This window comes from Pteropus alecto, unplaced genomic scaffold (assembly GCF_000325575.1).
Source record: "Pteropus alecto unplaced genomic scaffold, ASM32557v1 scaffold276, whole genome shotgun sequence".
Lineage (NCBI taxonomy): Eukaryota > Metazoa > Chordata > Mammalia > Chiroptera > Pteropodidae > Pteropus > Pteropus alecto.
This window is the reverse complement of record NW_006438074.1, coordinates 5,281,845-5,302,421: the sequence shown is the minus strand read 5'-3', so window position 1 is coordinate 5,302,421 and position 20,577 is coordinate 5,281,845. Positions and strand designations below refer to the sequence as shown.

The 20,577-nt window shown below is 39.7% G+C and overlaps 2 protein-coding genes, 1 long non-coding RNA gene and 1 pseudogene across 10 annotated transcripts in view; 2 read left to right on the top strand and 2 right to left on the bottom strand.

Moving 5' to 3' along the window:
• Positions 1-2,715: 2,715 nt before the first annotated feature.
• Positions 2,716-11,047, bottom strand: LOC107195880. 3 transcript variants are annotated; one of them, XR_001517201.2, is made up of 5 exons: positions 10,760-11,047; positions 10,203-10,262; positions 9,049-9,148; positions 5,737-5,846; positions 2,716-3,378 (listed from the first exon to the last, which is right to left on the bottom strand). It is a non-coding gene; the product is annotated as an uncharacterized LOC107195880 (long non-coding RNA). The 3 variants fall into 3 exon arrangements; XR_001517202.2 differs by having other exon boundaries at positions 5,737-5,843; XR_001517203.2 differs by lacking the exon at positions 10,203-10,262.
• On the top strand, positions 4,154-4,272 carry LOC112482456 (annotated as a pseudogene).
• Positions 11,030-18,525, top strand: PIGH (phosphatidylinositol glycan anchor biosynthesis class H). 3 transcript variants are annotated; one of them, XM_006915141.3, is made up of 4 exons: positions 11,030-11,268; positions 14,804-15,013; positions 15,442-15,525; positions 16,994-18,525. In XM_006915141.3, exons 1-4 carry the CDS (start codon positions 11,089-11,091, stop codon positions 17,084-17,086), a joined length of 567 nt encoding a protein of 188 aa, XP_006915203.1. In that variant the 5' UTR covers positions 11,030-11,088; the 3' UTR covers positions 17,087-18,525. The 3 variants fall into 3 exon arrangements, with proteins under 3 accessions (XP_006915203.1, XP_015447440.1, XP_015447439.1); XM_015591954.2 differs by having other exon boundaries at positions 11,047-11,268; positions 15,478-15,525; XM_015591953.2 differs by having other exon boundaries at positions 11,047-11,268; positions 15,445-15,525.
• Positions 18,511-20,577, bottom strand: part of PLEKHH1 (pleckstrin homology, MyTH4 and FERM domain containing H1) — a 48,651-nt gene continuing 46,584 nt past the window's right edge. For all 4 annotated transcript variants that reach the window (XM_015591950.2, XM_015591951.2, XM_025049088.1 and 1 more), the window contains one exon: positions 18,511-19,801. In XM_015591950.2, coding sequence (XP_015447436.1) covers positions 19,640-19,801 — 162 coding nt within the window. In that variant the 3' untranslated portion in view covers positions 18,511-19,639. The remainder of the gene's footprint in view (positions 19,802-20,577) is intronic.

Genomic DNA, 20,577 nt, shown 5'->3' with positions numbered 1-20,577 from the left:
CCCACCAGCCCCCCGCACACCTTCCCGAAGACTCCGTCCACTGTTCCTCGGAGCCCGGACACGCCTTCGTAACGTCACCTCTCCACTGAGCGGGCTCTCTCACCAGGGACAAGCTGCCCCGGCTGACGCCATAAAGCCAATATCAGGGTCTGGCAATTAAGAATGCGGTCACGAACAGGTGTGTCATTTCGCGAGAAGCGGTCGGCACCCGCAAAGTTCGCGAACTCGGTGAAGCACGCGAACCGACACACAGGCTCGCTGATAGCGACACTTCACACAAATGCACGCCCAGCAGATGGCAACTCTGAGGGAAGGCTAGCTGGACTGTGCTTGGTTTGGCCCGACTCTGTAAGTGTCCTCCAAGACCCAGCCGGTATCCACTTGCTTCACTCCATCTCAGAGCTCAAGGGCCAGGAAACACGCTTACCTTTGGGAACTGAAGGCTATGGGATCAAATGAAGATTAGAGCTCTCTGGGCCAGCCATGTTAATAAAATCCCACCTGTTTTTGGTATTGCGGATGGGGAGATTAGGATTTACAAAACAATTACCTTCTAGACATTTTCAATTCTTTACTTGAATACAGGAGCACTGGTTATTCAAAACCAAACATAGCAACATATCTGCACTATTTCTAAATTTTAGGCGAAAGAGCTGAGTGTAACTAGAGTATTAATATTTTAATAATAACCAACTAAAGTTCCAAGAACTTTCAGCCCTCTAACAATTCTATAAAGTACAGTAGTCCCTACTTATTTCGGTTTTGCTTTTCCAGGTTTTAGTTACCCACTGTCAAATACTACCCAAAAAGATTAAATGGAAATTTCAAAAAATAAACAGTTGTTAAGTTTTCAATTGCTTGCCATTCTGAGTAGTGTGGTGAAATCTCACACCATCCTGCTCCATCTTTCCTGGAATGTGAATCATCCCTTTGTTCGGCGAACCCACAGCTGTATAAGTTACCCGCCCGTTAGTGACTTAGTCGCTGTCTTGGCTATCGGAAAGACTGCAGCATTTCTGTATTATTGCAATGCTTGTGTTCAAGTAACCTTTATTTTACTTAATAATGGCTCCAGAGCTCGAGAGGAGTGATGTTGGCAAATCAGATATGCCAAAGAGAAGCCGTAGAATGCTTCTTTTAAGTGAACGATATGTTTGTATATATAGGGTTCGGTACTATCCACTGGTTTCAGGCATCCACTGGGGGGGTCTTGAACTATACCCCTGAGGATAAGGGGTGGGGGACTATTTTAAAGATGAGGAATCAGGATCAGAGAAGATAACTAACTTTCCCAAAGTCACATAGCTTGTAAGTGGCAAATCTCTGTGACTCCAGACTCCAAAGTCTTAACCATGAAGTTATGGCTTGTAGGAATCTGGACGTCCTACCAAAATAAATTTTTATATAAATACCTGAAAAATATTTCACCTGATGCCAACTCACATGCTGCTTTCCAAAATATTTCAGAAGTCTCCATGGCAATATCATAACTCCAAGCACCTTTGTAGAATAAGGCAGTTTATTTTTAGAGGATAAATTTTATACCTGTCTCCCTCTGCTGGTATAACAAAGAAATGTCATTGAATCCTTAGCAAAATAAACAAAGAGTATTACTGTAAGGCAGTGGTTCTGAAACTGTGGACCTAGATCAGCAGTGCCCACATTTGCATACTAGTCAGAAATGCAAATAATTAGGACCCTACCCCAAACTTACTTAGTTACTCTGGAGGTGGGGCACCAGCACCTAAGTTTTAATAAGCTCTCCAATGTGGGGAGCTGTAGGGAACAGTAGGGGTGCAGTCAGGGATGTAGTCTCTCTCACTGTCACACATGTTCAGATTCTTGGACTTATTTTGGTACCTTTTTCTTGTCCATCACCACATCCAATTTTTCCTCCCTTGACTATGTTTTCGGAAGTTGGTACTGACATAGACTACCTCAGGCCTTCCATGGACTATTACAAAAACCTCTTGTGTTTTGAGCACCTACTGTGAGTCACCAGTTTGCCCTTTCTAAATTAATCTTGCATGTCACTTTCAGTGGTTTTCCACTACTTATAGTTTAGTCAGAGGTAAATTATTTGTTTCACATTATAATGCATCCTCGGAGTGAACATTAGATTATTATATTACTATTATCTGTTAAAATTCAAATTATTACTTCTATATGTCTGAAACATTTTAATATTCATTAAAAAACTCCAAAGTTCAAATGACTTATCTGTTTTTAATTTCAAAATAGGCATTTATTTTATAAATAATTCATTAAAGATAATACTCTAAGGTTATAAAAGTCATGAAATAATGAATTAAGTTTTAGACATTTACTTTAAAACTCGTATTCTGCTATGGCATAGCTCTAGGACCCTTCGTCAGATCTAAACCAGCTTGTGCTGCTTTTCTTCATTTATAGGAGGACCTACAAACTCTGCCTCTTTAATTTAGTGGCTTCCAACACACACTCTCTCCCTTGAGAGGTTGCTGGGAGTGTGTGTTGTGGGGGGTGAGTAGGTAAAACCCGATTATGGTGTTTGCCAATTTACATGGTATACATATTGCCCCACAGCTGATTTCAAGCTACCATTATAATGTCACTGAACATGGAGTTGAGAAAAGGTGCTCATTATATAATACTTCCACCATATAGATATGATCAGCATAAATAACCTCAAGAGCAAAAATAATAGCAAATTATAGTAAAATAATTAGGCAATGATAGGTTTTAAGTGTATATTAGCTTTGTTTTTAATATAATTTACTTGTAAGTTTATACTGTTGGGGACAGAAGTTTCTCTTGAGCCTGTAGAGTCTCAGTAACCTTTAGCTCAAAATAATTTGTATACCATACAGGCACATCTTGGAGTGGCTCATTTGTTGCCTGTGCAGACTGCGCAACCCCAAAGAAAGGCAGGGCGGAGGAGGCTGCCTGTCAACCAGCTACAGGCACTTTGTGGCTTGAGTGAAGCGGGATCTTTGGGTGGCTCATTCTGAATCCCTACAGTTCCCTCCTCTGAAAATTCCCTGGATGCTTCACATGGGGTTGATCAGTTGTTCTATATCTCAGTAAACCATTCTCAGTCTTAAGAAAAGTTCAGTTAAACAGTTATGTCTCATTTCAGGAAGCAGTAATGACGGTGGGTTCCCAAGGTTAAGCCTATGGTGCAAGCAATCAGGTATTTAATAAAAGGTATCTCTAAGGAAACAAAAGAAAAACAAAGGTTTAATGATCGAAGCAGACTATAACGCTGGTTTCTGAGTTCTGAAGGCAGGCAGTCAACATTCCTAGATGTCTGTCTTGAATCATCTTCAGATGGAGTAAAGGCAGGCAGTCTGATAGATTATTTTGGTCTTCAATTTAAATGGTGATCTGGTGATCGTTCTATAACAGGCACAAAGATTGTCCATATATGAGCTGTTGTGGCGATTTCTCTGAAGTTTGTATCAAGTCATTTCATTTCAATTTGCTTGGCTTTGGGAAAAGGGCAGTTTTAGTTAAAGATTCCAACTCAAAGCATGGGAGAAAAATTGGAAACATTAGTTTGGAAAGTCATAGCCAGATATTAGAGGAAACTAGAATTCAGGATCCAATCCAGTTTATAAGTTAAAAAAAAAAAAAAAACTCAGAAGATAATGAACAACAGGATAGTTACCAAGATGTGTTCTCTTGAGGTGGTTAAGCTTCTGAGAGATCTGAAAAAGAGGCCTTTCTAAGGTATGTTAACCTGGATGCACAAAAACAATGGACAGGGCTTGTTTAAGACACAGATAAGCCTTTTACTTTATAGGCCTGGGGCATGACTATTCACTGTGACTTGCCTAGATCAGATCACCCTGTGAGGTTACTTTTGGTCAGATTTATTACAGAGCTCTCCTTTTTATCCACAATATTATGACTAATAATTTTTTTAAGTGCAAAAATTAAGACATGATGAAACAGTATTATATAAATCTGAAAGGACTGTGTGTAATTTTTTCTCATTCAAAAATTTTCTATATTAGATAATCTTTTTAACAATAAAAACATTAAAACTAAGGAACCCAAATAATTGAAAAAATTGATTTGTTTAGGTGGCAAGATTACACATGTATACTTTAAGTAAAATTTCAATTTGATGTTGTTGGTAAAATAATAAACATCTTATTAAAAATGGACAGGCTATGGCCATACCACCCTGAACACGCCTGATATTGTCTGATCTCGGAAGCTAAGCAGGGTTGGGCCTGGTTAGTAATTGGATGGGAGACCACCTAAGAAGACCAGGTGCTGTAGATGGAAGAAAATATAAATAAATAAAAATTAAAAAAATAAAAATGGATAGGTAATAAAGTTTAAAATATATATAATTTATAAGAGTATCAAAAACATCAAATAACCTAGAAATATGTCTAATGAAAGATGTGCAAGACAAGTAGAAAATATTGCTGAGAGAAATTAGAGAAGACCTAAATAAATGGAGAGATATACCAGGTTCACGGGCTGGAAGATTCAACATAGTTAACATGTCAGTTCTCCCTAAATTCATAGATTCAATGAAATCCAAACAGGATTTTTGGTAAAATACAAAGAACCAATCTTGAAGAAAAAGAACAAAGGTGGAAGACAACACTATGAGAAATCAAAATCTACTATAAAGCTGTGGCAATTGATACAGGTTGATCTTGGCACAAGGAAGAACAAAATAGACCAACAGAACAGAAAAGGTCTGGAAACAGACTAACACAAATGTAGTCATTTGCTTTACCACAAAGGCACCACTGCAATCAGTAGGGGAAAGGATGGTCTCTTTAACAAATGCTGCTAGGAAACAAAAAGAACCTTGACTTTTACCTCAAATCAAACAAAAATTAATTCAAAATGGATCACAGGCCTAAATATGAAAAGTAAAACAATAAAACTTCTAGGAAAAAAATAAATAGAATATTTTCATGAACTTGAGGCAGGCAAAGTTTTTAAACAGGACATAAAACAGCACTAACCAAAAAAGAAAAAATTGATACATCAGACTTCATTAAAATTAGAACCTCTCTTCATCAAAGGACACCATTAAGAGTATGAAAAGGTAAGGCATAGACTGTAAATTTTACCGCACGAATGATAATACCTCACTGAAAAAATTTTTTTAAATGGATAGATGATGAAAATTCTGCTTCTGAAAGAAGGAGTAGACATACTTTCCCCTATCCTTCCCACTAAGAACAGCTAAAACTTTTGGTCATTTTATATAAAACAAACATAAGATGACTCTCGAAAATGGAGAGGAGGGAGACCGGCCAGGGATCACGGAATGATTCCGTGGTGTATTCCCTGGGTTTTCTTTTTGCCTTGGACATCCCAGACTGGGTGCTGGAGAAGACAGCAACCAGGAAAGCTCTACAGAAACCTGCTGTCTCTACCCAAAGGACAAAGTAAGGAGCAGCCTAGGAAAACAGAAAACTTTTAGACTCTAACTACTCTACTCCAGCCAAACACTGCAGGAAAAACTGCAGCCCCACCCTCAACCCTGCCAGCAAAGGCCACTTGAGGAACCTAGATTTCTACTGTCCCCAGGCTGTAAAAAGGCACCTTGTCCTGGGGAGGTATCAGAGAAGGCTGAGTGATGAACAGGACTTTCAGCCCTGCTGAGTGGTAATAGCTTCCCCCAGTGCCAAACAGTGGAGAATATGGGGGAAGCCTGAAATTCCAACACACACACACACACACACACCCCCGCATAAGTTAGAAGAAACATCTCCCTACCAGGTGTCAATGGAGGCCAATTGGAGAATTTTGACTTCCACCTCTACTTTGCAGTAATGTGGTTGTGCTCTTCTTCCTCCCCTGGAACAGTCAGTGTCAGTGAAGTCCTGCTATAACAGAAAATTTAAGTAAGATCCAGAGCCATAATATCCAAAATGTCCAGGCTTCAATCAAAAATCATTTATCATACCAAAAACCACAAAAGTCTCAACTTGAATGACAACAGACAACGAACAGATGCCAACACTGAGGTGATACAGATGTTAGAGTTATCTGTCAAGGATTTTAAAGCAGCCATCATAAATTGCTTCAACAAGCAATTACAAAGACATTCCATACAAATGAAAAAGAATAATCTTAGTAAAAAATAGGAGATATTAAGATGAACCAAATGGAAATTTTAGAATGAAAAAATATAATAACTGAAAAAAAAACAACAACTTCAGTGTATGGGCTCAACAACAGAATGGAGAAGACACAAGAAAGAGTCAGTGAACCTGAAGCTAGAACAATAGAAATTACCTGATCTGATCAACAGAGAGAAAACAGACTTGGCAGGGTGGGGGGCAGTGATGAACAGAGCTTCAGGGACCTGTGGGACTATAACAAACAAACAAAAATATCTAACAACAGCATCATTTGAATCCCAGAAGGAGAGTGAGGCTGTAAAAAAAAAAAGAGGAAAAAAAGAAAGAAGAAATAATGGTTTAAAATTCCCCAAATTTAGCAAAATATAAACTTAACAGATTCAAGAAGTTGAGCAAAACTCAAACAAGATGAACCCAAAGAAAATCATACCAAGGTATATAATAGTCAAACTTCTGAAAACTAAAGACATAAAAAAGATCTTGAAAGTGATAATGAAGGAACAATACCTTACCTATAAAGAAAAATAATTCAAATGATAGATTTCCCATTAGAAACCATGGAGGCCAGAAGGAAGTGCACAATATTTTCCAAGTGCAAAAGAAAACTGTCAACTCAGAATTCTATATCCAGTGAAAATGTCCTTCAGAAATGAAGAGAAAATCGAGACATTCTCAGATGAAGGAAAACTAAGAGAATTCATCACCAGTACACCCACCTTAAAAGAATGGGCAAAGGAAGTCCTCTGAACAGAAAGAAAATGATAAAAGAAGGAATTTTGGAACATCAAAAAGGAAGAAAGAACAATGGAACAAGAGAAAATATGAGTAAACACAATAGACTTCCCTTGAGTTTTCTAATTATGTTTGAAGTAAAAATTATGTCATTGTCTGATGTGGGTCTCGATAAATGTGGAGGAAACATTAAGCCAATTATAAATGAGGGAAGGGTAAAGGGACATAAAGGGAGGCAAGATATCTATACTTTGCTTGAATTGGTAAAATGTTGGTACCAGTAAACTGTGGTAAGTTGTTGTGAGATAATAGAAAATATGTATTGGTCTCTGCTTCTTGGTTCCTAGCAAAGCTTCTAAAACTCTGTAATTTCCTAAGTGATAATAGCACTGGATACATCTTTTATTCTAATATTTGGTTATTGACCCCAGTCCCTGACACAGAGTACCTAAATCCCTTGGAATTGCGTGAGAACAGTGTTTTTATTCTAATGAGGTGACTCTAGGTGGGCTCCTGGATGGCTCCCCAGTAAAGCTGTTCACCAGAAAGACCAAGCCCTGATTAGAAGCTTAGAATTTTCAGCTCCACTCTCCATCCTCCAGAGAGAGAAAAGGGGTTGGAAATGGAGTTAATAATAGATCATGCGTCTGTGAAGCCTCCATAAAATCCCCAAAGTACAGGGTTTGGAGAGCTTCCAAGTGGGTGAACACATCCATGTACTGGGAGGATAATGAATCCCAACTCCATATGACAGAAGCTCCTGCACTGCGGACCCTCCAAGACCTCACCCTATGTATTTCTTCATTTAGCTGTTAATCTGTATCTTTTATCACATCCTTTATTATGTAATAAACTTGTAAACGTAAGTGAGTGTTTCCCTGAGTTCTGTGAGCTGTTCTAGCTAATAATCGAATCCAGGGGGAGGAGATCATGGGAACCTCTGACATGCAGCCAAGTGGTGAGCAGTCTTGTGGGAATGAGTCCTTAACCTGTGGGATCTGACACCATCTCCAGGTAGATAGTGTCAGAACTGCGTTAAATGTATAATACATTTGGTGTCAGAAGTGTGGTAGCAGTATGAGAGTAAAGAAAAAACACAGGAAGAAGACAGTTTTTTTCTAAAACAGATGTGTATGTATAATGTGAAACTAGAGCAACAACTAAAAAACCTGAGTAAAGAGATTCACTCACAAACACTATATAGATAAATCGGAATGGAATTCTAAACAGGGCAAAATGAAATGTATTATACTTTTTTGTGCAAACTAAATTTATTGATTGATTTCACTAAACTGCAACAAGTTTTATAAGTTTTCATTTGCCTTTTTAAAAAATTGAGGTACGATTGGCAATATTTATCTTTTTAAAAGCCTTTTTGAGATTTCTTTTAATTTATATGAGCCTTTACTTTTCCTCCCCTACGGGTAAGTGGTCCTATAAAGAAGACCTACTCTCAGTTAACACAGTAGCAGCAATCATTAATGCTATATCATAAAAAAAGTAAATAGAATAAAACTACACTATAAGACAGTTTTCTTAGAACAAACTTTTAATCCATAAGTATAAGCAAATACTAAAAGGTTCTATAGAAGGGTTTAAGCATACAGCATGGGCCACAAAAATTAAAAGTTAACTGAATCTTTTCATTCGATTTTTTTCTTATTATTGATATTAAGAGATACTCGGGTTCTAAGAATAACTTCAACAGTAGAAATAATTACCCATCTTCTCAAAGTAAGTCAGATTAATCCTGTGTACTGTCACCACGATGCTCTATTCACTCAAATATATGTCCTGGTTCTTGTAGCCCGAACATTTTGGAAAGTATAGCAGACTGTCTAGTTCACCAAAACATTTCTCTCTCCCCACTGGGCATACTGATAGGCCATGTTCCTCAGCCTCCTTTGAAGTTACACGGAGCCATGTTAATGAGTTCTGGCCAATGGAATGTAGTTGGAAGGCTTAATCCTCCCATGCACAATCTTCCATTCTTGCCTCTCATCTTTTGGCCAGATGCAGAGGATCCAGTGAAGAGGACATTAAGGAGGCCCCAAGGGATGATGAAGCCATTAGACTGAAGGAGCCTGGGGTGTCTGAACCACCACTTGGCAAAAGTACGAGTAACCTGACCAGGAGCACTCAAATGGAATTGTAGATAGACAATACACACTGAAATTGTTTTTTTTTTTTTCTTTAATAGCAGTTAGCTTACCTTGACAAATACTGAGTACATATGTTTCTTATGCTTCCTTCCTCTGCTTCTCCACAATTGAATTTACTAGGGAATTATTTGTAAGATTCCTTCGGTGATCCTGCAAAAAGATATTAAACTTCCTCAGAGAAACTTGAGGTGCTGAACTGTATAACATAATTAAGATGATCCTGTGATCTGACAGAGCAAAATGGTTATAAAGATTTTGGAATTCTATTACCACAGTATTTATCCCTAATAATTTAAAACAGACCTTTGCAACTCTGGTAAATCTAATGAACCCCTTATTACAATAATGTTTTTAAATGAATAAAATATAGAGTTAAAAAAAACAAATAGTTATGAAAATATTTTTTAAATGTTATAGTAATACGTGTCTCTAGTGACACATTAAATAACAAGATTTGGTAGCGGGTCTACTAATTACTGCAATTTTCAAGTAGTAATGAGTGGAAATGACATTTTGAGGTAACTAACAATTATTGCGAAAGGAAAATATCTGGTTTCTATCAGTGACAAAAATCACAAGTATTGCTAATACCAATTAATTTGTTACCTACATTCATAATCAAAAGAATGTTAAATTTCAATTAGAAGTTAAAGAAACTAAAGATGAAACTCTGGTTTTTACCCTTAGAGCATAGCTTTAAGAACTCCAGGACTAGAGGTTTCCTCAAAACATCAACAGTGTTTAATTCTGAGTGGTGGACATATGGGAGGTTTACACTTTTCTTCCTTTCTGTATTTTTCAAATGTTCCACAATAAACAAACATCTCCTTCATAATGATAAAATACATCATATGATATTTACAAAAATGAGAGATGTCTGTTGCTTGGTAAGATTCAGGGTACAGAAACTGGAAAAACAAAGCAATAGTTGAATACAATCCTTTAGGGGGAAAAAAAAGGAAACCAAAATCCCGGATGAAGATGGAAAAACTGAACCTGAATTTCATCAGAGCGTCTTAAAGTTGGTGAGACCATTAGGCCATATATCTTTATACACAAAGGTATTAGTTATTTAAATACATGCTGCTGCTTCAGGGTTGAAGCACCATAACTCTTAACAAGCCACACAGACTCTTGGGCCACATCAGAGGAGAGAGAACCCACAGGCCATAGTTACTCATGAGTTTAATTTTATTATCCATACCTTCTGCGTCTTCCACTCTTGCTCACCTCCCAGCTAGGACTTGTCTGCCTACTCAGTGCTCTACAAAGTAGTTTGGAAGAGAGAACTCTCAGGCAGTGAAATCTAAACTCCTTAACAGGCCCTAGAAGACTTTCCTGAATCTGACCTCTCTACCTACCTCCCCAACTTCCAACTGCATAAGCCATGCGTCAGCCTCTCCGACCTTTTGATACCTCCAATAAGCCAACCTTGTTCCAGCCTCAGGGGCTTTGATTTTCCTGATCGCCTTTCCTGGCGAATCCCTCCTCTAGAGCTCCCCCAGACCAGTCTGGCTCCTCATCCTTGTAGTTCCAGTGTCTTTCCTCAGAGATGCTTTCCTGACTGCCCTGTTGAAAGTCCCTGAGCCATCCCTGCCGGTCATATTATTGCCGACAGCACTCTCTTAAATTATTTCCACATTGTTTCTCTTACTAGGAAGGAAGCTACTTGAAGGCAGAGACATTGTCAATATTGTTCTTTGCTGTGTTCTCAGTACCTGAAACTACCTGGCCCAGAAATGGATGCATGAGAATGAATACCTGTGGACTGTCTCCTTGGGACGTACTCTGGCTTAGCAATAGAAATCAATTTATTGGGCAGGAGAACGTTAATAGCAACTTTAATCTGTCCGATGAGTTGCTGGCCCCCAACGATCTGAAGTAGACAATCCTAGAACCCGAGCCTAGCCGGAGAGCAAAAACCCTAACCTCCAAGACAGCGCCACGGGCCCTCGGTGCAGAACTGAGGCTGCGCAGAGCTTGGGCCGGGGCGGGGCCAATCCCGCTCTCCGGAAGTGGGTTCAGAGCCGGCGAGAAGACACCGTCGGGCGGCTAGAGCGGTCGGACTGGCGGGTTGGGGCGAGCCGGTCATGGAGGACAAGATGAGCTTCTTGGATATTTGCGGCGGCCGCCTGGCCCTGCAGCGCCGCTACTACTCCCCATCCTGCCGGGAGTTCTGCCTCAGCTCCCCTCGGCTCTCGTTGCGCTTGCTCACCGCTGTCACCTGCACCGTGTGGCTAGCAGCCTACGGACTCTTTACCCTCTGCGAGGTAATGGCCGGTCGGCCCCTTCCCGCGGTGGGAGTCGGGGACTCGGGTTTGGAAGGATCTTTGGGGTCTTGGGGTGGAGCCCGGACCTCTCGCTGGACCCTCCTACAGTCCTAGGGGCGGAGGGCGGGAACTCGCTGTTTCTGGAGACGCCATTCCGCTGCTGGACAGCTCTTTTCATTACGTTTAGCGAAATTTGTGCTTCTTTCTGTACTTTGTCTCTCTCAAGGGTCACTGCTCTATGTGGTTCCACCCAGCCTACCTCTATCCCTTGCACGACAGCCTAAAACTTTAACTTCCATGTGCTTTATATAGTACATGGTCATAGTAATTCATTTCCAAGGGTTTAGAGAACTATTAAGTGGATCGTTCTCATCCATCACTTCCACTCCTCAGAGGAATCACCGCTAACAATGCCTAATATATAGTATTCCAGAAAGTGCCTTTGCCTCCACTGTGTCTGTAGCATGTGTATATATACACACAAGTTATTTAAAAGCTTTTTCAAGGCAATCTAATTCCACCTCCTCTCAACCGCTTTCCCAACATCAGGTACTTTTAAAATGGAATATCTGCCATGACAGCTTCACCGTATTATGAAGGTCATATACAGTAGTTTTGTGACAGCCCTCAAATAAAGGAGTCATACTAATTGCCCTTTCCAGAATGAGTTTAGCTTCGTATGTAGTGCCCTGAATTGGATATATTATTCCAGGAGTGATCTGATCAGAGTTAAGTACCCCAGGGCTATTTATTTCTGTAATTTGGATATTGCTTCCATTACTGCATCCATTAGCTCCCGCGGATCGAATTTCAGAGCATGGTAATTTAGCATAGATGTATGCATAATTAAGACTGCCCTAATTGTACCAAATTGTATCTAAAAGTTTGTTCATAAAGTCAGTTGAAATGGTTAAGTTGCCAGGACAGTCCTTCCCCCTCCCCCCAAAAGATTTAACTTATAATAAATTGAATTTTAATACTAGCCTGAATTCCCGCCATGTGGTCATGTGGGGAAGAGGAAACATGTTTATTAAATGCCCACTGAGTGCCAGCTGCTTTACCGAATGCCTCATTTCAGCCTTAGAAGAAAACTAAGGCTCAGAAAGAGTAATAGCTTATCCAAAGTCGCAAAACTAGTAAATGGCATACCTGGGCTTCAAACCCAGGGTTGTTTGTCTCTGAAACCCTTTATTTTACACTAAACTATGATGTCTTCTCCTTAGGGTTTGCTTAAGCAAAATTTTTAAATAGAGGAGTTTGTTTTTATGCCAGCTCCCTTTTGTACTCGTCTCTTTCTTCATGATATATACTACCACTTAACTTTATCAAGTGCCCAGGACTCAGTAACCTCATCTTTCTTTAAACTTCACTGCAATACTTCTTAAGGGCTTTATGAACCAAAATTTCTTATCTTTCCTCCTATTCAAAACTATTCATCAGAGTAATGGATCTCAACTAGGAGTGAGAAGAAATTTGATGAAGGAATTTATTAAAATATGGCTTAACTTCAACCTAAATGAATATCGAATTGTTAGAAAAATGAAGTATAAAAAAATGTAGGTAACAATGAAGTTTGGGTCAAGAATTACCTTCTTGAAAAGCTGATATGAATCAAATTCCCTTGTTACTGCTCTTTATCCCTTCTTCCTTCCAGTTTTTGAATTCACAGTTCTATTAAAATTCCAAGTTTTTATCTGATTTTTTTCCAGCCTGGAATGTTATTCTTCCCCCTTCCTTTTCTTAACTAAATATATGCATCAGTAACCACCACGTCATCGGCACCAATTAAATCCTGCTTCCTTGGAAGTCTTCATGGGACATGTGCTTTAATCCCTGCTGCCCTATAATCTTTTCTTAGGCATGTAATGTAGTCAGTATCATAGTATTCTTCAAATATATATTATACATGAATTAATTTTGCCTCTAATAAATCTGTAAAGGCCAGGACTGAACTTTATTTCCCTCCGTTCTTCTATGATTCTTATTTAGTGTAAACTATGTATAAGACACTGTATTAGATATTAGGCATTTAATTAACTCAAAGTAGATAATTCTGGAATATCGGACATCCAGCACATAGATTTCTCCATCCTCCATTCGTTAGGATTATCAAACTTCTTATTTAAAAGGCCAAATAGTAAATACTTTATGCTTTATAGTTCTGTCTCAGATTCTTCTGTTTCTTTTTCTTTCTCCTTCCCTTCCCTTCCCCTTCCCCTTCCCTTCCCCTTTCCTTCCCCTTCCCCTTTCCTTTCTTTTTCTTTTAACAACTCTTTAAAAAATGTAAAAACCATGCTTAGCTCAAGGTAAACCAGACAAAAATAGACCATAGGCCCAAATAATTTGCAGACCTCTGATCTAACACTAAGTATGTGTGCGGTAGAAGGAAGTAGAAGGGTACTTTAAAAGAAAACCAGAGCCAGTCAGTAAAGTGGTAAAAACAGATTTTATTCAGAGAATAATAAAATACTTCCTGCCCTCAAGGAATGACAGTCATAAATTACTGAATCTCTTTTGATTCTAGGTCATTAATGATTTTTTTCTAGTGCCATCCTTCTATACAATATAGCTTTTTGGAAAAAAGAAAACAATGTCACGAACGAAACATACATCAATACACATTTCAACGTGTTAGAGATGATAAAATGTTGTAAATGTCTTAGAATCAAAGGAATAAATACCATTTTTGAGCCCCTAACACATCAGTTAGTCATATCAGCAAATCTGTCAGCCATAATATGTCAGTCACAACCCCAAACAACTAAAAGAGCCCTAAATGGTAATTATTTAACAAAACAAGAAATCAGAAGGTGGGAGGGTTCTAGAGGGCATAAAAGGCTCAGTAGATTTTGTTTCTTTTCATCTTGGTGTACTCTCCTTCCCTCAGCCTAGCTTTCCACATGGTCCATAGCAGTTCCAGGTGTCAAAACCTCAGGATGAAGGCACCTTATCTTCCTTAAATCTCTTTTTAAGATGGACTTAGTTTTCCAGGAACCCCTCCAGCAGACCTCCCCTCACATCTCATTGGCCAGAATTCTGTCATGTGTTCATTCGTAAACCACTGGCAGGAGTGGGAACCAATCATGATTCACTCCAAGTTCTATTAGGAAAGAGGAGTGGTTGTTGAGTAGTATCTTTTACACTGTGCTAAGCATTTTATTATCGTTCAGTCTATGATTTTGCGTTATATAATCTGCTGAGGGAGCGTGAGAGGAAAAGGTCCAAGTCCTTAAATTGCAATATTGGAAGAAAAACCTCTTGAGTAGTATGAATGTGGATATTTCGCTGATGGAGGTTCTCTTTCCCGGACCTATCCATTTGTTGTCTGGATGTATTTCATCATATGCTTTCATAGCACTACAAAGCACAGATAAAAGCGATTTCCGATTCCTCCATGCATGTTCCTCTCAACTGTTCAACTCACAGCAGAACAAAGACTTTTTTCCTGCATTGCCTAGAGTTGACTTATTATACATCAGATATATGCGGAGGACCACATGGTAATCTTACCGCCTGTGTCTGGCTCTCTCTTCAGAACAGCATGATCCTCTCTGCTGCCATCTTCGTCACCCTCTTAGGCCTGCTTGGTTACCTCCATTTTGTGAAGATTGATCAGGAGACTCTGTTAATCATTGATTCCCTTGGCATCCAGATGACTTCATCCTATGCCTCTGGCAAAGAAAGCACTACCTTCATTGAGATGGGCAAAGTGAAAGATGTTATCATTAATGAGGCTATTTACATGGTAAGTACTTAAGTACTGGAGGAGGTAGCTTCTCTGGGATGTGCCTAGATCTAAACTATCTGAATACCTAAAGTATTTCATGTCACAGAATTAAACTTGAGGACTCTCTGTTCCAGTACTTGTAGTGTTTCCTTTTTGACTGGCATGTCTATAAACCATAAAAGTGAAACTTAAAGTTTAAGGAGTCAGCATTTCTACTCTATTTTCTGGCACAGCTTCAGAATCATCTCTGGTTGTTGCTGTTATTTTGTCTTTCTTCATTTAAAGGAATGAAGAATGGAGAATATACTTCTCCATCACTTCGAAAGCCTTCAAGTGTTCTATTACTTAGAGATAACCATTTATTAAAAGTTTTGAGCCTTCCCTTAAAGAAAAAGAAAACAGTGAATTTCATTTAGATCTCTACTATTTGGTTTATTTTCTTACAGCAGAAGGTGATTTACTACCTCTGCATTTTATTGAAGGATCCGGTGGAACCACATGGGATATCCCAAGTAGTACCCGTCTTCCAGGTGAGCACAGAACACTTAAGTTTCTTCTCCAAAGAAGTCCTCTTTACCTGTCCCTCCTCTCTGCGTATCCACTGCTACTTACGTTCAGTAGGAATGTAAACTTTTGTTGTGAGGAGTATTTGAGGGTATTTGACAGCAATTTTAAGATTTTTAGTTATTTCAGAAGCTCCTTGTTGAAGCAGCTTTAGGCCTTCAGAAACACTATGAATTTATACACGTTTTGGGGAAAAACCAAATAGCGATTTCTGCCTAAAAATCACCATCTACTTTGACTGTCAGTCTACCAATATGATTTTACATACATGTTACCAATCTACACATAGTTATACACTATTTTGTATCTTGCTTTTTAAATCTAATGTGCATATTTATATGCATCTACAAAGGTCATTATATTATTATTTTAAATAATTATATAATGTCAAATATCTATTTAGCTATTCTGTTGCTAGCTTTTGAAGTCACATCTGGGTTATTGTTTTGCTCTTACAAAAAAATTAATTATAAATTAATTATAGTTAATTTATTAATTATAATAAATTGATTAATTTATTATTTATAATAAATTAATTTATAGGTATACAAAGTAATTTATGTATGCAGTTAACGCTGCCTCACTGCCCTTTTTCACACAAAATTTAAGGCAGCTAAGCAAAAATTCTTTTGCATTATAGTTCAAAATTATTTTATTAAAGCTTGTGAAGTTTCACAGATTTTTACAGTATTTGAAATTTGGCTCCAGATACTGGACAACTTTACCATACTTTGGGGAATTTGTGCTTGTTTTTCTAGTCCTGGCTAACAGTGAGTTTAGCTATTTTTTAGTTTAGTATGTAGGTAAAGGAATTTATAGTCATTAAATTTGTATCTTTAAGAGATTTTTCATATTTCCTTGTTATTTACCTATTAGTATTTCCTCATTTTAAATTATCAGTATCTCCTCTATTAGCCAAGTAGAATCTAAATATTAGTCATGCCCATTTGTAACAATTTATATCTTTTGGTAGCAAACTTTTATTAAATATGCTTTCCATGTATATTTTTCCGCCCCCGTCCTGCGGCTTTTAATTTTGGTTGTATTATGTTATACAAAATATTTTTCAATATTTACACATTAAACTGCCCTTCCTGTGTCCGAGGACCGTTTCACAGCTTGTGACATTTCCCAAGAGGGTCTGTCCTTATTATTCCTCTTGCTTGCTCTTAGATGGAGATCATGAAATTTAGACAGATTAAAAACTGTCTTTTGAGCTCCCGCTTTGCACAATTCACAGGCTGGGCTATTGGCCTAGTTAGGGACTCCTTCCAAGAAGGTGCTATGAGGCCTGAACCTCGGCCTTTCTGAGCTCACACCTGTGCCGTGTAGACCCCTTGATGTGGGTGAGATTGAGGTTGCACATGGATGCAGCACTACTAAGCACTCTCTTACATTCATCTTGACTGTGCATTTCTCCCCTTTGGAATTCAGAGTGCCAAGCCCCGGCTGGACTGCTTGATTGAAGTGTACAGGAGCTGCCAGGAGATCCTGGCATACCAGAAAGCCACATCCACAAGCCCATGAGTCCCAGCATTCAGAAGGCCAGTATTGTCTTCCATGGGAAATGACTCCTAAACCCTAGGGGCTGGTGTATTTTCTGTATTCTAAACCATCAGGTGGGCACAGTCCTAGAAACCAGGACGGATGCCATAGAGCCATAGAGCAGGTGACTGGAAACCTAAGTCATTGTGTGATGTTGAGCAAAGTATTTCTGTGTATTTCAGTGCTCCTCTTGTAAGGTTTTGCTTAGTTGACTGAGGGGAGACCTTAAGAAATGATGTCAAAAGTTATGCTGACAAAGAATACTTTGTGAAATTCCTAAGCACATTCAAGTTTACTTTTTGTTGAAATTTGTGGAGCAAGACAATGGGAAACTGACATCAGACCTCTTGAGAAAGACAATTTCCAACTGCACAGTACCCCGTATAAAAGTTAAGGAAAAAAGTTAAGCCCTTTAGGTACTAGTTAGAAGGAAGAAATGTCCTGCACAAGACTAGTCTCTGTCCACTTAGCTCCTGTGTCTGTACAGGGTGAGTTTATGATGACACTCTTAATAAACAGCTCTCCCTCCAAAACATACACGATAATTGCCTGATTCACAGACAGCTGCTTTTATTGACAAACATGAATGTGGCATTTCAGTCATGGGTAACAAACACATTAATACTCTTCTATTACTCAGCATTATTTATGGTTTCGAAAACTTCTTTTGCAAAGAGGGATGAGACAGAAGGCCAGACAGAAGTTGACTTTATTTCCAGATATTTTAAAGAAGGATAAACATGCAAACTATAGAAGCTTTTGTTTATAAGGCAGTGTCTTCTGTATTCACAACCTAAGGGAGGATTCCTGAAGGGTTGGGAAGGAGACAGGGTGGGGGAAATACCATGGCCCCCAAATTCAACATGAACTCAGCTCCATTCTTGCTTACTTTTCTTTGGGATCTTAATTTTTTTAAAACTCCCAAGTAGATAATATCCTCATTGGCCTTAGAGACACTCAAGATATTACAAAACCAGAGGTATAATTTCTGCCTTTTACACCAGCCCTGGAGAAGGGTTCTTCAGGAACCTGTGGTACATTGACTCGTTCGAGGTAGAAATGTCTCAGCTAGATCCCAAATCCTGAGAGAAAAGCAGGAACAGAAATGGGAGATGGTTGTAAAATTACCAGCCTTGCAAAGTTGAGTTCATATGAAAGAGGCAAACACGCTGACGTGCTTCTTTTCATCATGCTTGTCAGTTTAAGGGATGAGAGAAGGGTTCCTACAGCAGCTGAGGTGTTCACTTCAACTAGTTCCAGCTTTGCAGTTTTGCAGTGTGCAACACACACACTTTGTTGGGGTTAAAGGCTTGGTTCTTGGATGTTCCTGCTAAATTCAGTTTTCAGCACTTTATTGATAAATGGTAAGACTGCCTTAGAGCTGTGAAATAAAACTCAGTTTCTCCAATGTTGGAAAATCAGTACGGATGAACTCTCATCTTTTTTTGTTAAGGGAAGGGTGGAAACAAAGATCATCTCCTCTGCACTCAACAGAAGGTCTCAGTTGGGGATGGGGTGGGATATTGGTATCATTAGGAAAGCTAAAGGAATGCTGTTAGGCTAGGACAGATATCACATATGTGCCCTCTGCCCTCAAACTAATTCCCAGAAGTTCACCGGAAGTCTTGAACTAATCCAGGCCCACAAGCCCGGAGGGGTCTTCTGTTTCTGATTCGTCTTTGGTGGCCTCACAGAGCAGCAAAAAGCGGAGTGTTTGCTTGGGAAATGGGCAAGGAAACAAGTGACGACCACCTCGTCCTACAGTAGTGAGCACAGCCTTCACTGAGCCCTGTCCAGTTAAAATGAGGCGTGGAGAGGTCAGGCTGGACCTACCTCCTGCCGTGCTTGTACCCAGTTGGGCTTAGAGTCCAGTGTGAGTGAGAACAGCTTCAGTCTCAGCAGGGAGAGTGCCTTGTCCTGCAGAGGTAGGAGCTGCTACCCCAGAAGAGGCACTGCAAATGCCTACTCATTTGTAGCGGGAGAAGGGGAAAGATGAGTCTTTTTCTCTATCCCTGCCAACACCTTTCCCAGGAAAAGGAAGTCTAGTTCTACTGAATTCTAGGCTTTTGTCAGTTCAGGTGAATTGGAAATTTTAGTCCCATCTTATTCAGGAATGTTGGGAAGACTTCAAGTATAAATCCTCACATAAGGACCATATACAATATAAAAAAAAAATTAGCATCCCTGAGAGTATCAGTGGGGAAAGCTCTGACTTACAGCTCTGATGCCCTCAGTAACCAGTAGCAGTGGACTTCTCTGTCTGTGTCTACAAGCAAGCAGCATCCAGAGCTCAGTATTCTTGCGGGGGAAAAAAGAGTGGTTTTTATACTCTGGAATCCTCAAAGGTGGGCCCTGAAACATTATAAGGCACCTAGACAGTAAAGTCTTCATGGACACTGAAAAATATACATTTCACAGAACAAACAAGGGTGGAGGCTCAGGAGAGGGCTATTAGACCCATCACAGTAGTATCATGCTCCAGGATACATTTCTTCAGTCCCAGAGGCGGTGGTGAGGAAGCAGGAGGAGAAATATTCACAGCAATGTTGGCCTCTTGGTAGCACATGGAACGGGAGCAAAGAACTGTTGTCCATCCAGTTCCCATGGCTTGCGGGCAGCAGGCGGGTTGGTGGGTGCATTCACAGTTGCAGAGCAGTGGTTCATGTAGCTGGCCATGATGAAAGTAGCTTCTGCAATCTTAAAGAGACGATAGAGAAACAAAGGAATTGAACCAGCCTTGGCCTGAATCCTGGCTTTCTTACTTACTAGCTGTTATACTGGGTACACAACCTTCCTGGGCTTCAGTTTCTTCATCTCTTAAAATACCCACCCAGGAGAAAATGTCCAAAGGGGATCATTACTGTGAGGTTCAGAGGCCCAATTAAATGGGTGCCATTGGTCTGGCGGTCCTCTGAGAGGCATAGTACCTCCCTATCAATAGGAGGAGTGACGTTTGGTGTGGTTTGCTCCAAGCTAGGATGGGGGTCTCCCTGGAGGAAGGGGTCTGTATATCCTCTCCTTTGGCAGGGGCAGTATTTGAAAGAGGAAGAGGTTTGGCAAACTCCAGCTTTAGGATTAAAACAGGGTTTCCAGTTACTCCGAGGAGTCAGAACTATAAATCAGGACTTAGGTTTCTGAGCCTTTGGAATTGCCATTTTTGCTGGTCAGTGTTTCCTGTACTGAGTAGGAACAAAGCCCTTAAAGAAAAAGAGGTCTTTGGATGGTCTTCGAGACCACAAGGAAAGGGGAGCATATGTAGATTGTGCCAGTTAGTGCTGGGACAGCAGAGCCCAGGATGAGGTGAGAGCATCCTGAGAAGGAAGCTGCCCCGGGCCTGCTGCAAGGACAGCAAGAGGGCACCTGACGCCAGCCTCATGGTGCTGAGGTTTGAGAACTAAAACAGATCATGTGAAGAGTGTAGGAGTAGCTGGACCAGAGTGATTCCCTCCCCAGCCAGCCCCTCACCTGCCAGC